At 34.8% G+C, this 17,061-nt stretch overlaps 1 protein-coding gene across 2 annotated transcripts in view; it reads right to left on the minus strand.

The window, feature by feature from the left end:
- Positions 1-17,061, minus strand: part of LOC106462163 (sodium-dependent proline transporter-like) — an 81,838-nt gene that overhangs the window by 5,062 nt on the left and 59,715 nt on the right. The window contains exons 8-13 of one of the 2 annotated variants that reach the window (XM_022389332.1): positions 15,740-15,843; positions 14,831-14,961; positions 6,472-6,584; positions 5,873-6,001; positions 1,664-1,763; positions 176-237 (exon numbers count right to left, since the gene is read on the minus strand). In XM_022389332.1, coding sequence (XP_022245040.1) covers positions 176-237; positions 1,664-1,763; positions 5,873-6,001; positions 6,472-6,584; positions 14,831-14,961; positions 15,740-15,843 — 639 coding nt within the window. Of the gene's footprint in view, positions 1-175; positions 277-1,663; positions 1,764-5,872; positions 6,002-6,471; positions 6,585-14,830; positions 14,962-15,739; positions 15,844-17,061 lie in introns of both variants that reach the window. The other variant, XM_013922062.2, reaches the window with a different exon arrangement.

A 17,061-nucleotide genomic window follows, 5' to 3' on the forward strand; every position in this document is an offset into this window, starting at 1 on the left:
ATAACCGTCTAACCGCATATGAGTACATAAGTTCACAACGTCCTACACGTTACATAACCGTCTAACCGCATATGAGTACCTAAGTTCACAACGTCCTACACGTTACATAACCGTCTAACCGCATATGAGTACCTATGAGTACTATAGACATATAGTTATTAAAATTATTTCTTACAGTCAAAATCGCTGGTGATGTATATCGCCATGTGATCCGCCAGTAAATTCCGGGTTTTTGACCTAGCATGAAGTAGATGTCATCACAAAACCGGTCTAAGCCTGAATATTGTATAAAATACACACATTTTAAACATATAAATATGAGAGTTGTTTTTCTTTTTGATAAAGTTCAAATTTTAAAGTTAAAAAAATGTTCTCTAAAAAAGTTATATTAGAAATATTAGAAAAAGAATCATAAGTTTTAAATTAGCATCGTTAATTTAGTTTTAGTGAAGTTTCCCTAAACATACAATTAATAAAAAGAAAATTATCTTAATCTACATCTTGTAAACCACCTTTTTATCATAAATGAATACATTGAAATAACGTGGAAATATTATCAATACTATAACGCCACACACTGATAGAGACAAATCCATTATTACGATAAGAAACTTTCAGTACAATTAAGAGCCAGCGTTTAAACGGTTAAATATAATTGATAGAATTCCTTTTGACTAAAGACATTACAACTTGTAAAAAATGCTCAGAGATTTGTATTGTCACACGTCCTGGTATGTAAAGGAAACCGAATAATGTGATATGTTTTATCAGAAGTTTTAGCGCTGGATTTTACTAATAATTATAAATCACACTATCGTTTAATTCCTTCATGAAGTACAGCCAAGATTTTCAAACTTCATTTTGGTATCTAAAACATTAAAAGTTACGGGTAAACTTATCTGAAGGAAACAATGGCGTCTGAACAAAACTTATAAAAGTGTATAACACTTTCAGTTTCTTTGTTTGTTTGGTTTCAGTGCGAAGCTGCACAATGGGCTATTAGCGCTGTGCCCCTCGCAGATATCGAGCCCCAAAATACTTTCAGTTTCTTTGTTTGTTTGGTTTCAGCGCGAAGCTGCACAATGGGCTATTAGCGCTGTGCCCATCGCAGATATCGAGCCCCAAAACACTTTCAGTTTCTTTGTTTGTTTGGTTTCAGCGCGAAGCTGCACAATGGGCTATTAGCGCTGTGCCCATCGCAGATATTGAGCCCCAAAACACTTTCAGTTTCTTTGTTGTTTGGTTTCAGCGCGAAGCTGCACAATGGGCTATTAGCGCTGTGCTCATCGCAGATATCGAGCCCCAAAATTCAACGTAATAAGTCCTCAAGCTTACCTCTGAGACACCAGAAGAAAATACCTTTCATATAATAAAACTTTGACTCAATCTTTGGAGTATTAATACCTCTCGTTGTGAATCTTTTAATATGCATTGTAATTCTTTTTAATATTAATAAAAAAATTTCTAAATTACTCACATTCTGCAAGCTTGCAAACAGAATTTTAGCAGAGGATATGAAGGAATACGAATAATCGGCGTATTTGTTTTTCTGCATCCCCCCCCCCTCCAAAAAAAAGAAAACTAAGCTGCTGGATTCAGAAAAGAAGGAAAGGGGTTCGTTATCATTATAACAGGCTTTCAACATGTCGTATGTTAAACTTACCATATATCCAATTTATAGCAATGGATTCTACAATGGCTATAAGAATGACAGCCGTTCCACCCCCATACTTGTCCATTATCTCTAGGATATATTGCCCACCCTGTAAAATAACAAAATGAAATATGCAAAGATGAAAAACATATTTATCAATTCTTCACCCAAATAGCCTACAACAACATTTTCAACAAGATAATTAAAAATTGTTAATTTCAATGCAAAGATTATATTTTCAATCCTACAACTAGGGAATCTAAAAAAGTTAAACAAACTAGGCTGGAAATAGTGTCTACATTACTTTCTCAAGCTACAAATCCCTATTTTGACTCCATGTCTACAGTACTTTTATGGATAATAAATTTTAAGATACATACTGCATATGTATTAAGTTGAATGTTACACGTTTTTCAAATGTTTACTGCTGCATCAGCTTTTTTTTCCACCTAGCCATTATTGACTGAGCCAGGTGGTTTTGTTCCTGAGGTTTCGTGTAAACACGCTTTTACGAAGGGAAGTACGAATATGAGTAGAATAAATCAATCCTCACAAGAGTAGAGAAATCTATTATGGTAATTGTCTACTTTTAGATAACTCACCGAAATAGTCGCAGTTAACCCTGTAGAGACAAAGCGAACTCGAGAATAATATATACACAATGCCTACTGTAATAAAACGAATTGTTTCGACTAGTATAGTGTTGCTTATGTTGGTAATGAAGAAGAACTTCAACAATTTTAGGGAATGGAAATCTCAACTTTCAAGAATTAACTTAGAAATTGCCCTACAACCTTCGCAGGAGTTTTTTTAGTAGCTGTGCATAGATTTTGACGCTGTATACGTAGCCGTTTTTGCTGTAGGCTTCGGTGCTTGAATGGGTTCGAAGAGAAACTTGGCAAATATCAAGAAAAAAATAGATAAAATTTCTCCTTCTTTTTTAAGAATCAACATACAATAGTCCTATGACCTGTGCAAGAGTGTTTTTGGTACGTTTATCCAGGTTTCAGTAAATTATTCATAGCCATTTTTTCTGTAGGATTGTCAAACAAGAATAATATGAAGAACAAGTGGATCAATTTTGAATTTTGTCTAACAATCGGAAAATCAACCTTTTTTTTAATATTATCAGTATTTTAGCAGCCTGTAGCCAATAAGAATATTGAGAGTTGATTCAAGAACAAGTTCTAGTTTTTAAGATGGTTCTTGCCCATATGTTCGCTTAGAATTTTAATGAAATTCTTGGTCAAACCCTATAATTGAGGATTATCGTGGTTCCTGATAGACTTTGTTAGAAAGTAATTATAAGCATAAACTGTACAGTAAGCAAATGCGTTGAAGCCACTCAAGACATTCCTAAAGTATTTATATTAATGAAGCAGAGGACTATATGCTGTTACTGTGCATGTGCAGTAATAATGCTTACACGTGTTATTCTTAGGAGCAAACATGGATTCAGTTTTTCAATGACATAGCATTTTCAAGGTTGTTTCAAACATTTCCCGCAAAAATAACACAAAGAACTATCTGCACATAGCGGTCTTTAATTTTGAACTGAGAGACTAGAAAGAAAGCAGCTAGTTAAAAGCGCCCACTCTTGGGCTACTTTCTTGTGACCGAGTAATGAAATTTGATCGTCTTATAGCACACCCAAAGCCCTAAAGAACGGAGCACATTTTTTGTTAACTTGGGGCAAGCCATGAATTCTCGGATTTACAGTTTGGACAAATTAACCATTACACTAAGTTTGCCCCAACCACTTCAGGTCTTGTTTCTTTCTCTGAAATAGAAACTTGATTTGTGTGTCGCTAACTTCATAACAATGCACAGCTAGACAGATATTTTTATAGAATAAAATGCTCATCACTGGCTCAGCGGTAAGCTAGAAAGCTTACAATGCTAAAATACAGGTTTCAATGGATACAAATCATATATCCCAAAGTGTAACTTTGTGCTTATTAGTAAACAAACAGAATAAAACATTTGTTAAATTGCCAGAAAAAGAAATAATATCCACTGTTAAACTTTATAATATTTTTTCTTGATTTTTTTTAAAGTTAGGATACGAAACAATATATTGCCTGTTAAACTTAACAATATTTAATTCTTTGCTAACAAATGTTGCTGACCTACGAAGCGAAACGTCGTTATTCTATTGAAAAATTAAACAATATTCTTATTTATTAATATATCCTTTCTTACTTACAATGCTAACTGCCTCCTCCAGTGGTTCAGCAGTAAGTCTAAAGGTTTAAACGCTAACGACCGGGTTTCGATACCCGTGGTGGGCATAGCATATATAGCCGACTGTGTAGCTTTGCTCTTAACAACAAACAATACAATGGGAAATACTATTCTTCTTAGTTACTTGGTGCATTTGTTTTGGTTTTTGTTTTATATTTATGGCAAAGATACGAAGACTATCCACTTAATATGAAGTACTGGCCAAATGGAAGGCAGGCAGTCAGCAGCACCTGGTAACCCATCATCCATGCTAAGAGATTGATTGTCATTTTTATAATGCACCGAAAGCTTAAAGTACGGGGAATATTTTGTTGTATAACACAGAATTGATCCCGGCTCGCCAGCTCGGAAATCTAGAGCTCTACCACAGAGTCAACTAATCCCTTTCTCAGAGCAACACATCCAGCTAGCTACTCGCATATCTCCCATTCAACTCGCGCCTAACTCAGTATAACACAGCCAGTTACTAGCATATCTCTCTCTCAACTCGTGCTTAAATCAGTGCAACACAGCCAGTTATTTCTACTTCTAACTGGTGGTTTGACTTAGAAATGCTTTGTTCTTCTTAAATTTCAGTGTCTTATTACTACATAAACATTCCAAATAGTGTGGGATAATGTATATATAGTGTTATCCAGATAATTAAATATATCTATATGTTTACAAGCTTGAAAAAATATGAAAAACAAATCTTGTTAATTACCAAATTCCTCCAATTACACATTACGATAAACACGTTCAGAAATGTGTCTACCACCCGATTATATAAGTTTGTTACCCTGGTTGCTAAGGAAAGGTTAAAAAGAAAACACATTTTATAATTAAGGTTTTCACTGAGGTAAAGAAAACAAGCGATATTTAGTAATTTGAACATAAACAGCACCTTATGCAACATTTGATCTTAATGGTCAAATTCGAGACTCCAAGGCTAAGGCATAGGCATTCCTAATTTAGAACAGGCAGGAGTAGTTATGGTCCCACTTGTCAGACACACCACCACACGGCGCTAAACGTCTGTTATTCTCAGGCAATGTGAAGGGGTAGAGATAATGATGTCACCAGAGATGGCGCATTCTTAGAGACGCATTGCTGGGTCACCATGACAGGTGGACATGATGTAATAATTCCACAAAGTCGAACCAGAAGTCGCGGTGCTAGGGACATGTTGCTAGGCCACCATGACAGGCGGACATGTCTCTAGCACCGTGAGTTCTGGTGTTATCACTTCATGTCCACCTGTCATAGTGGCCTAGCAACTCGTCCCTAACAACATGCTTTCTCTGGTGACATCATTATCTCTACCCCTTCCCATTGCCTGACACACTCTAGCAACGTGCCTGGTAACTGGGACTCTAACTACTGGAGGGCAATGAGCCAACAGAACCGGACACACTCAGATACTCTTAACCAAACAGGATTGACTGTAACTTTTATATCTCGACCATACATGAAAGTGCGGAGTATATTCAATAACGTATCTCAGGCACAAACCTTGGACCTTTCGATCCACAGCTAACCACTAATCCACGTCGAACCCAAAAGGAAAAGTTGTAAAGACATGTAAATTTTTTCCAACCAAGTTTGCAGAAAAAATATTTGTATAATGTTCTTAGACAAAATCATATTTGAATTATTTATAGTGGTCCAATTCTAAAATTTAAAGAGAAATTTAAAGCCACACTATAAAATATGCTGTTGGAATACAGAATTACGCTACAGTTATTAAACTGGCAAATCATATGTTATACGACAATACAGAGAGAGACACACACTTCCTTGCATACGCAGGAAAGGATCAATTAAACATACCATGCCACCATGGTTATAGTAACCTTGGTTACTTAAATACTTCTCCACGGAGAAACAAGAGAATGAACATATTACATTACTTGGATTACGTTGAAAATACACATTTAAAAAAACATATATTTCTGTGGTTACACAACAAGAGCAAGAAAGTGAATATTGAATTACCTTGGTTACGCAGGGAAGACCCAAGAAGAAACAAATTATACCAGTTATTATACAGAACTTTATCTTATGGTTTCTAAGGATAGGTATTTCGTCCGAGATGCTGGTTAAGACATTTTCTAACAGCGCAAACTGAAAAACAAATACAAAAAATAATAACGGTTAGTTTTTAATCAATGTAGAAAAAGTTAGATAATGTAATAAATCTTTTTATAATACCCGTAGTTTAGAAACACACCTAGTATAAAAAACGTACATTTCGAAGACCAATGGTCACATTTATCAAGAGAAATATGTACCATGAGCGTAAGGAATTGTGCTTCATTCCGTCAAACATTAAGGGGTAGGGGTTATTAAGTACTTACAAAACCTGGGACCTGTAAAAGTTAATTCATTATTTATATATATATATATTATTGTTTAGTTTTAATATGTGATATCCAAATAAACGTGTTATAATGAATGTACCCTATTTCTAGGTTTTTCTTAATGAACGTATTCATGTGTATAAATGTACACGTACTTGTAGACAGTTATACATATATATACTTTGACTATTATACAGTTATAAGCTAGATAATCCATATACTTAGGTAAGGTACCTCACTGTCTAGTCCTAGAATGTACAGCATGAGGAAAAATAGGACAGACCAGAGCTGTGGTACGGGAAGACGTGTTAAAGCCTCTGGATACGCCACAAATGCCAGTCCTGGGCCTATAAAACAACATAGAGAACATTTACGAAGTTAATACTTATTCATTTCGTGGAATATATGTGACATCTACTGTTAAAATGTGTTCAAAATAACATTACATAGCATGTCTGACTCTTAACACTAAATCTGTGATAACAAAGCAAAAACTTTTGAATATCAAGACTCATCAATCTTCAAATTGGTTTCCAACACAAAATATAGACCGCAGACCACTTGACCGGTCTACTTCGAATTATAACGTTAAGTTCCAGTCGTCATCAGACTACAGTTACCCATTTCTCTAATGTTGAGAAGGCATTCCAAGAAAGAGTCCTAACAACTAAACCTATCTATCATGACATGCAAGGATAACTACATCCGAACGTCAAAGTGTATACGTAACGCAGCCACCCGAAAGAGTCCTGGTAACTAAGCATATTTAACAGCCATTATAATAAATGAAAATAAACTGCAGGACTGGAGCTTGAGCCCAGTATCTTTGGTTAACAAGGCCATCGCTCTGCCAAGTGGGACTGTGACGGCTTGTACTCTTGTGTTTTTCAGATCAAACTGATTTTACTGCAAGTTTTCAGCTTGGTATACAAACAACAGAGTCTGGACACTTTATGTAAAACGAATAAAATCTTTAATTAATACTACGGAGAAACACTAAAAACTGAGCACGCGTACCTACCACAGTACGTGGACAGGCTAGATAGTGTTTATACCTGCAGCTTGCCTACCACAGTACGTGAACAGGCTAGATAGTGTTTATACCTGCAGCTTGCCTACCACAGTACGTGGACAGACTAGATAGTGTTTATACCTGCAGCTTGCCTACCACAGTACGTGGACAGGATAGATAGTGTTTATACCTGCAGCTTGCCTACCACAGTACGTGGACAGGTTAGACAGTGTTTATACCTGCAGCTTGCCTACCGCAGTACGTGGACAGGCTAGATAGTGTTTATACCTGCAGCTTGCCTACCACAGTACGTGGACAGGCTAGATAGTGTTTATACCTGCAGCTTTCTCTATTCTGTTGATTTAAAAACTAAGTCTTTCTGGATCGTCTAACGAGAACTCTGAACTTAGAAAGCGAGCTTGACTTTAGAATGAAAACTAGCTTTCTTTTTGCATGGGTCCCCCTTTGGCCTAACGTCATAGTTGCCTGGCAAAGAAGGTCCCAACATGAGTCAGTTTAGTCCGGATACCTGACCCTCTGCTGGAACATTCCTGCAATCCAAATATAAGTTTCTTTTATTAGAACAGAAAAGCAAAGTAATTAAAAAAAATAAGAACAGCATAAAGTTAACTAACTTTTGTGGTCCACGAAAAGCCGCCATAACAGTGTGGAAAGTACATATGACTACAGAAGGCAGAAAGTCCATGATAAGCCCTCATTTTTAGATAACTGACCAAATTTCCTGAGTTTACAGAGTTTCTTTTCACTTATCGATTTTTTCATTTACTGTAATGTTTTTGTGGGGGGAGGAGATACTGCTTTTATTGATTGATAATATGAATTAATTAAGCCTATCTTTCATACTATGCAAGAATGACTACATCTATTGAAATACGTCAGAGTGACGTAATTGGCCATTTGTTTTTCATCTTAATTTGATATTTTATTTAAGCTTGACAATAATAACCTCGTATCGTAACTTGAATATGGCATATGATACTGAAGTAGGGAAATGTAAAAAAAAAACACCTGTTGAGCTCATTGCTACAAGAAGTCAAACAAAAATAACTAAATACTGTTTTTATAGCATAACTAAACAATAAAAAAAATTCTAATATTTACGTCATCGTTAGCAACCAAGCAAATAAAAAGAAATGTGACCCGTAATCTGTGGGTCGTGGGTTAAAATGACAACACCGAACGTGCTCGCCCTTTCTGCTACGGGAACGTTATAATATGACTGTCACTATTTAGTGGTAAAGAGTATCCCAAGTGATGGCGGTGGGTAGTGTTGATTAGCTTCCTTCCCACTAGTTTATCACTTCAAAATTGGGACGGCTAGTGCAGAGTAGCTTTGCGCAAAATGCTGTAGCTCTATTCCTGGAATACAAATATAAAACATCCATCAAAATATAACATTCTAGAAAAAGCTAAAGAAAGATTGGATTCGAAGTAATACAAAGGACCAGATAAGAGAGCAAATGATACTCGTAATGAATTTTTTCAACGTGCCAAAATACGTTTTGCTTTTGAAAATGCGTGGAACAAGTTACATTTTAACAGAATTGTCTAGAAAAATAATAATTTTTACCAATTCATTAATTCCAATTATTGAATCATAATTATATGTAAGAGATTCAACAATCACTAATTCCAGGAAAACTTTGTACTCATCTAACGCTACAGCTTTAAGCATTCTCCAAGGACTATACACCAAATAAGACTAGCATCAAGAATACTGCTCCATGGAAGCTACACACCAAACAATGCCAGTGTCAACAATAATGCTCCTTAAAGTACTATATACCAAATAAGCCTAACATCAGCAGTAATGCTCCTTAATAGTGTTTTTTAGATAATGTACTAAATAACAATAGTATCAACACTAATGTATCTTAATAAAGAATTGTGTACCAAATAACTTGAGCATCAAGAGTCATGCTTCTTAAAGGACTATATATCAAACAACATTAACATCAAAAGCGATGTTTCTTAAAAACTGTGTACCAAATAACATTATTATCAACGACTATATATCAAATACAATTAGTATCTGTGTATCTAACACCATTATCTCCAAGTGTAATGCATCTTAAAGAAATATATACCAAATAACACTAGTATCAAGAATAAAGCTTCTTAAAGTACTATATTACAAATAAGATTCGAATCAAGACCAACTCTTCTTTAAGGACTGTGTACCAGATAACATTAGCGTCAAAAGAAGTGTTGCTTAAAGAACCGTGTAACAAATAACATTAGCATCAAGAGTAATGTTTTTTAAAGAACTGTGTACCAAATAACACTAGCATTAAGACCAATATTTCTTTAAGGTTATAGGATCGATACTTCTTTGGATTGTATAAGAAATACGTATAGCATCAAGTGAAATACTTCTTCAAAGTCTACGTAGCAAATGAGTTTAGCGTCAAGAGTAATACTTCTACAAGGATTGTGTAACAAATACACAAATACGCTTAGCATCAAGACTAATGCCTCATAAAAGACTGTATACCAAATAACTCGAGCATCAAAGATAACGCTTCTTTAAGGACTATGTAACAATCAAGTCTAACGTTTCTTAAATTACTGTGTAGCAGATAATATTATTATCAAGGGCAATATATCTTTAAAAACAATGTACCGTATAAGAGTAGTACGAACAATAATGGTCACTAAAGAACTATTAGGTCATCAAGAAATTAATGTCGCGTTTTGGAACACTTTCATTAACCCCCCCCCCCAAAAAAAACGTACATGTTGGAATTTATATTAATGCTCTAAAGACGCTTGTTGTGTCTAACCCAAGACAACACACTCGTGAAATGGCCCTGAAATTGCATGTCTCTTATAAAACAATACCTAAACATCTAAGGAATATGGGAAAACTCCATAAAGAAGGCGTTTGGTTTGGGTGCCTCACGAACTCTCTGATGATCATCGTTTCAACGTGTGAACGTTGCATCGTCTTTTCTGGTGCGTAATGCGCGTGAACTATTTTTGGACAGAATTGTCATCGGTGATGAAAAATGGATTCTCTATTCGAATATTAAACGCCAAAAATAATGGCTCGGTCCTAGACAAGAAGCACTTCCGACTCCAAAACCTGAACTCCATCCACATCAAAGGAATAATTAATTTATAACTGCTCAATCCACAGCGAACTCTCAATGCAGAGATCTATAGTCAGCAACTGGAACGTTTAAATCAAGCCCTTCATCAGAAACGCCCTTCATTCGTCAATCGTAAAGGTGTTCTTCTCCACGACAATGCACGTCCACATGTGGCACGTTTGACGCAACACAAGATTCTGGAGTTGGGTTGGGAAGTTCTCCCCCACCCACCATATTCTCCAGATATGGCAACATCAGATTACCATCTTTTTCGTTCGTTGCAACACCATCTTAATAGGAAAACATATGCAAATATGGAAAGTGTTAAAGAGAACATCGACATATTTTTTGCTTCAAAGCCAAGTGATTTCTTTAATCAGGGAATTAACAACCTGATTGTAAGATGGAAAAGCATCATCGATAAAAATGGAGACTATTTCATTTAATAAATGTTTTGTTTGATATATAAGTTGTTCGGGTTTTTACTTCAAAAAGCGACACTAATATCTCGACGACCTAATATAAACCAAATAAGACTAGCATCAACAACAACGATTCTTAAAGAACTATATAGGAATTAACACTAGCATGAAGAGCAATGCTTCTTCATAGACTATGAAAAAATAAGACTAGTCTCCAAATAACGTTCATTGAAGGACTTATACCAAATAAGACTAACATCAACAATGCTGCTTCTTAAAGAACTATATACCAAATAAGTAATCCTTCTTCAAGGACTGTGTGTGAAATAAGACTATCACCAACAATAGTGCTCCTTAATGAACAATGAACCAAATATTACTAGCATCAGCAATAATACTACGTAAAGAACTATATACCAAATAAGACTAGCATTAAGAGCAAAGCTTCTTCAAGGACTATGAAACAAATGTGCCTAGCGTCAACAATAATGCTCATTAAAGGACTATACACCAAATGTGACAAGCATTAGCAATAATGCACCTTTAAGAACTATATACCAAATAAAACTAGCAACATCATTAATGCTTGTTCAAGGCCTGAATACCAAATACGTCGAGCAACAACAATACTGCCTCTTAAATAATATTAGAATTAAAAATAATTATCCTTAAAGAAGTATATACCAAATCATTTTAGCACCAACAATAATGTTCATTAACTGTGTATCGAATAAGACTAACATCAAGATCAAAGCTTCTTTAATGATTATGTATCAAATAAAGTCAAGAATACTACTTTTTAAAGGTCTATGTACCACAGAAGACTACCATCAACAATAATGCTTCTTAAAGAAGATATGCCAAATAACACTAGCATCAATAATAATGCTCCTCAAAGGAATAAAAACCAAATAAGACTAATATTAACTATAATAGTCCTTAAAGAGGATATACCAATTAACACTAGCACCAATAATAATGCTCCTTAAACAACTATATACCAAACAAGAATAACATCAAGAGATTTGCTTCTTCAAGGACTATAAATCAAATGTCTTTAGCATCGAAAATAATGCTCCTTAAATGACAATGTAATAAACAGAACTTGGATCAATGACTTTATACCAAATAAGAATAGCATCAACAATAATGCTCCCTAATGGACTATGTACCAAACAATATTAGCATTTTATATGTTTCACTTTATACTTCTTTCAAAATTGGAGAGCCCTCAAACTTATTCCTGAATATAACGTTTTCAATTCTTTCATCATCATAAAGTTCCTTGATGTATTTTGCCACCTCTCCAAGATCTTGTTCTTTTCCATGATGACGTCTCCTTCCTTTGATTTTAGACAACCTGTTGTTGAACATGTCCTTCTGCCACATACTTGGTCAATTCTCTGGTACATTGCTTTTGTGTCTTGATTGAAAGCTCTATTTTTTTTTGCAGCTGTCATTTAACCATTCCTCCTTTGCTTGTATGCATTTTTCTTATATCTCTCTGTTTAGTCGATTGTATCCATCCCTATTATTTCTGCTTTCTTTTCTTTTGTCCATTAGATTTAAAATATCATCTGTCATCCATTTCTTCTTACTTCTTCTTCTATGAACTTGTGGTATTGTATCTGTGGCTGCTTGATTCATAGATTCTTTCAACAATTCCCATTGTTTCTCAACATCCATTAATCCTTCTAGCACCTTGGATTTTTTTCTATATTGCTACTGCAAAATGTCCCTTGATTGCTGGATTTGATTTCAGAAGTGCCAGGTTGAGCTTGGCATTTTTGACTGTCTTTTTCATTTTCTTCAGCTTTATTCTGATCTTAGTAAGCACTGGATTATAAACGCTGTTACAATTAGCCCCTGGTAAAGCTTTACATGTTAATATTGGATTCCCAGGTCTTTTCTTTATCAAGATAAAGTCGATCAAGTTTCAAGGGCTGTCTACAGGGCTCTTCCACGTCCACAATATCCTTAAAGAACTGGGAACCAAATAAGCTTAGCATTAACAATAATGTTTCTTGAAAAACTATATACCAAATAAGACTAGCATCAAAAGCAATGCTTTTTCAAAGACTATGAACCAAATGTTACTAGCATCAACAATAATGCTCTTTAAAGGACTATATACCAAATAAGACCAGCATCAAGAGTAATGCCTCTTCCAGGCCTATGCACTAATTAAAACTAGCATCAAGAATAATTCTCCTTAAAGGACTAAAAACCAAATAAGACCAGGATCATGAGCAATGCTTCTTTAAGGACAATGTGATAAATAAGACTAGCACCAACAATAATGCTCCTTAAAGGACTATATACCAAATACTAGTATCAACAATAATTTTACTTAAATAACTATATACGAAATAACACTAGCATCAGTAGCAATGCTTCTTCAAGGACTATGAACAAAATGTAACTATCATAAAAAATAATGCTCCTTAAATGGCAATGTACAAAACAAGACTTGGATCAAGAGCAATGCCTCTATAAAGATGATATCCCAAATGAGACTAGCATCAACAGTACTGCTCATTAAAGGGCTATGTACCAAGTAAGACTAACACCAACAATAATGTTCTTCAAAGGACTATATGACAAATAATATTAGCATGACCAATAATTATAGATAAAGAAGTATATAACAAATAAGACTAGCATCAACAATAATGCTAGTAAAAGAGCTATATTCTAAATAAGTCTAGCATCGTGAGCAATACTTTTTGAAGGACTATGTGACAAATAATACTAGCACCAACAGTAATTCTCCTTAAATAACTATGTATCAAATAAGACTTGCATCAAAAGTAATGTTTCTTCAAGGACTCTATATCAAATAAGTGTAGCACCAACTATAATGCTCCTTAAAAAACTATATAGCAAATAAGCAGTATATAGCAATGCTTCTTCAAGGACTATGTGACAAATAAAACTAGCATCAACAGTAATGCTACAACTACTAGCACCAACAATAATGTCCGTTGAAGGACTATACAGCAAATACCATTACCAATAATTATCAAATAAGACTACCATCATGAGCAATGCTTCTTCAAGGACTATGTGACAAATAAGACAAATAAGGAGTACATACCAAATAAGACTAGCATCAACAATAATTATCCTTAAAGGACTATAAACCAAAGAAGACTAGCCTCAACTATAATGCTATTTAAATATAAATCTAAATATTTGCTGATCTAGCAAAAAATATAGTTACAAAAGACAAAACTATGAACATGTAAAATGTATTTACTAATTTAGTGCAATTTCAAATTAAATATTTTAGTTCACTGTTTAGAAAAGAAGGAGTGATCTAGAATCCAGAAAGTATGCTGTTAGTACCATAAATATTTGATAAACAATTATACATATTAAAGTAAATATGAAGTATTGGTTTTAAAAATGCGTTACTATCAATTGAAAAAGTCCATGAATGGTGCTACATCTGTTGATAAGATTCGTTACTACTGTCCTCCAGTGGCACAGCGGTATGTCTGCGGACTTACAACGCTAAAAACAGGGTTTCGATACCCGTGGCGGGCAGAGCACAGATAGCCCATTGTGTAGCTTTGTGCTTAATTACAAACAAACAATCGTTACTACTTATATAAAAGTTTTACACTAGTGGAAGTCGATAAAAACTACATAATCAAATGTTAAATTATTTATCTCAGAACAAGTAATACCAGATAAACAATTGAACTATATGGTAGGTGACAACGAACTGTTCCAATTTATAGTTTTATTCCCTGCTTTCCGTAAAACGTCTCTACTTCTGCTACTTTACCTAATAACAAAGTTTTATTTTTATCACTTTCGCTACAGGCATCTTTTTCTGCGCATGTCACGAAGTTTTATTGGAACCTGAAACATCCAGCTTTAGGTTCAATTATAAAACTGATACTCAGAATTTAAATAATGTAACAACGATACTAAGTACCTTAGAATCAAGTATAATAATCTAATATGAATATTTATTTGTGTAGTAGTCTATTTATTTATCTACAAATAAATAAAACTCTGCACATAATTTCACTCACCACTGGCCACAACATCTTCTACCCGTGTTCCGTTTCCCAAATCATGAGCCATGGCTCCCAGGACGGAGAAAATAACGGTACCAGATATCAGGCTAGTAACTGTATCCATTACACTAACAACCATGGCATCCCTAGGTAACATAATGACTACATATCATAATTCATAAACATCTGAAATAATTCGGTTAAATCATTTTTGAGTGAACATCCGAAGCAGCAAGATATACATCAAGAACGTGAGAAATAACTATAACGTTTGACCTATTGGCGAGATAAATGAAAACCATTGAAATATGAAATAAGTATTGACAAAAAAATGACGTTCTTATTACATAATTATTTGACTAAGGTTTGTGTTAATTTATAATTATCAATGACATACATTTTTGCTTGAATTTTACAGTTGGCGCCTTTATTCCAGCATTGGAAAAAATGTTCTAAACTACTTCACAGTGTGTCTTCTGACGAATACGTTATAAATGAATACTAAATAAGATCAATAGATGGGTATCAGTAAATATGTCGTAGATAGAGCCAAAATACAAATAAACAAAATCATGAAAGTGTTAATATGTATTTATTTTGATTACATAAAAACTGCTCCCCAGTGGTACAGCGGTATGACTGAGGAATTATAACGCCACAATCGGGGTTTCGATACCCGTAGTGGGCAGAGCACATATAGCCTATTGTGTAGCTTTGTGCTTAATTGCAAACAAACATACATATAAACTCATTCTTTCTACTGACATCCAGAGTAGATGATATAAGTTATCTTAAATTATTGTCTTTGTTCTGAAACAAATATCATAAATTACTTTATTTATATCATCACAATTTCAAAGTAAATAACAAATATTTTATTATCATAGTCGTACAACTTAGAATGATGGAAAGTGTTTCTTTTACCTGAATATATTATTTCTGAAGTCGTTGTAACTGCTGTACATAATCAAGGCTCCCATGGACACACTTAGAGAAAAAAACATTTGGCTTGCTGCTGCCTGCCACACCTAGAAGAAACGAAATAAGCACGACACTTTGATATAATACTTAACTTATTGAAACCCACAGACTTGGGTCTTTCAATTTATTGAAACTTGCAGACCTAGACGAAACGAGATAAACACGACACTTGATAAAATATTCAGTTTATTGAAACCTGCAGACCTAGACGAAACGAGGTAAGCATGACAATTTAATCTAATATATCAAACATATTGTTGCGTCAGCAAGTCACATGACTAGTGTCACGCCACGTTTCTAGAACTATCCTGTACCTTGGCGAATGCTCTAGCATTTACTAGATATAGGGTAGCCTGGTATATAAAAGAGGGTGACAACGTGACGGGACAATAATGTGTGTGTAGGTAGTGAGTAATTGATCTGCAGTGAGAAAGTATCGTTGAAGTTAACGTTTGTTTTAGCGTGATTGTTGAAATCAAGTGTATCGTGAAGTTATATTCAGGAAGAATAAACCAGTTTTATTAAGTAAGGACTTGTGTCGCTAAAGTTTCGTCGGAACGAAGTTCGGAAAGTTAATTAACAAACGGAGACGTAACAAATTGGTGTCAGAAAGTGGGATAAAAAAAAAGAAAAGAAACAAGAAGAACGAGAAGAGAAATTACGACAGTTGTTAGAGGAAAAATTTTCTTTCTCCTCCAACAACTGCTGTAATTTCTCCTCTTGTTTCTTTTCTTTTTCCTCTAACAACTGTTGTAATTTCTCTTCTCGTTCTTCTTGTTTCTTTTCGAAACAAGAAGAACGAGAAATTAAACAAGAAGAGAGATTACAGCAGTTGTTAGAGGAAAAAGAAAAGAAACAAGAAGAACGAGAAAAGAAACAAGAAGAAAGATTACAGCAGTGGCAAAAAAACCTACAACAATGGCAGCTCGAACAGCAAAATAAACAAGATAGATTACAACACTTGTTGGAGGAAAAAGAAAATAAACAAGAAGAACGAGAAAAGAAACAAGAAGAGAGATTACAGCAGTGGATACATTGACCACCGACTTAATCAGCCCAGACAATGGCAAGCCCCTTACAGAGCCCGCAGCTCAACCCTAATGCAGACATATTCAGTCCCGCTAGAAGTCACATCCCAGATATGAATGTCAGTACTAGGAGTGATCCAGTGCGAAGGAAGCCACAGGAATTCGATGGGAAGGCACCGTGGGAAGCATATAGAGCACAATTTGAGCTACTCGCAGAGATGAATGGATGGACAGAGG

Source organism: Limulus polyphemus, unplaced genomic scaffold (assembly GCF_000517525.1).
Source record: "Limulus polyphemus unplaced genomic scaffold, Limulus_polyphemus-2.1.2 Scaffold1107, whole genome shotgun sequence".
Taxonomy (NCBI): Eukaryota; Metazoa; Arthropoda; class Merostomata; order Xiphosura; family Limulidae; genus Limulus; species Limulus polyphemus.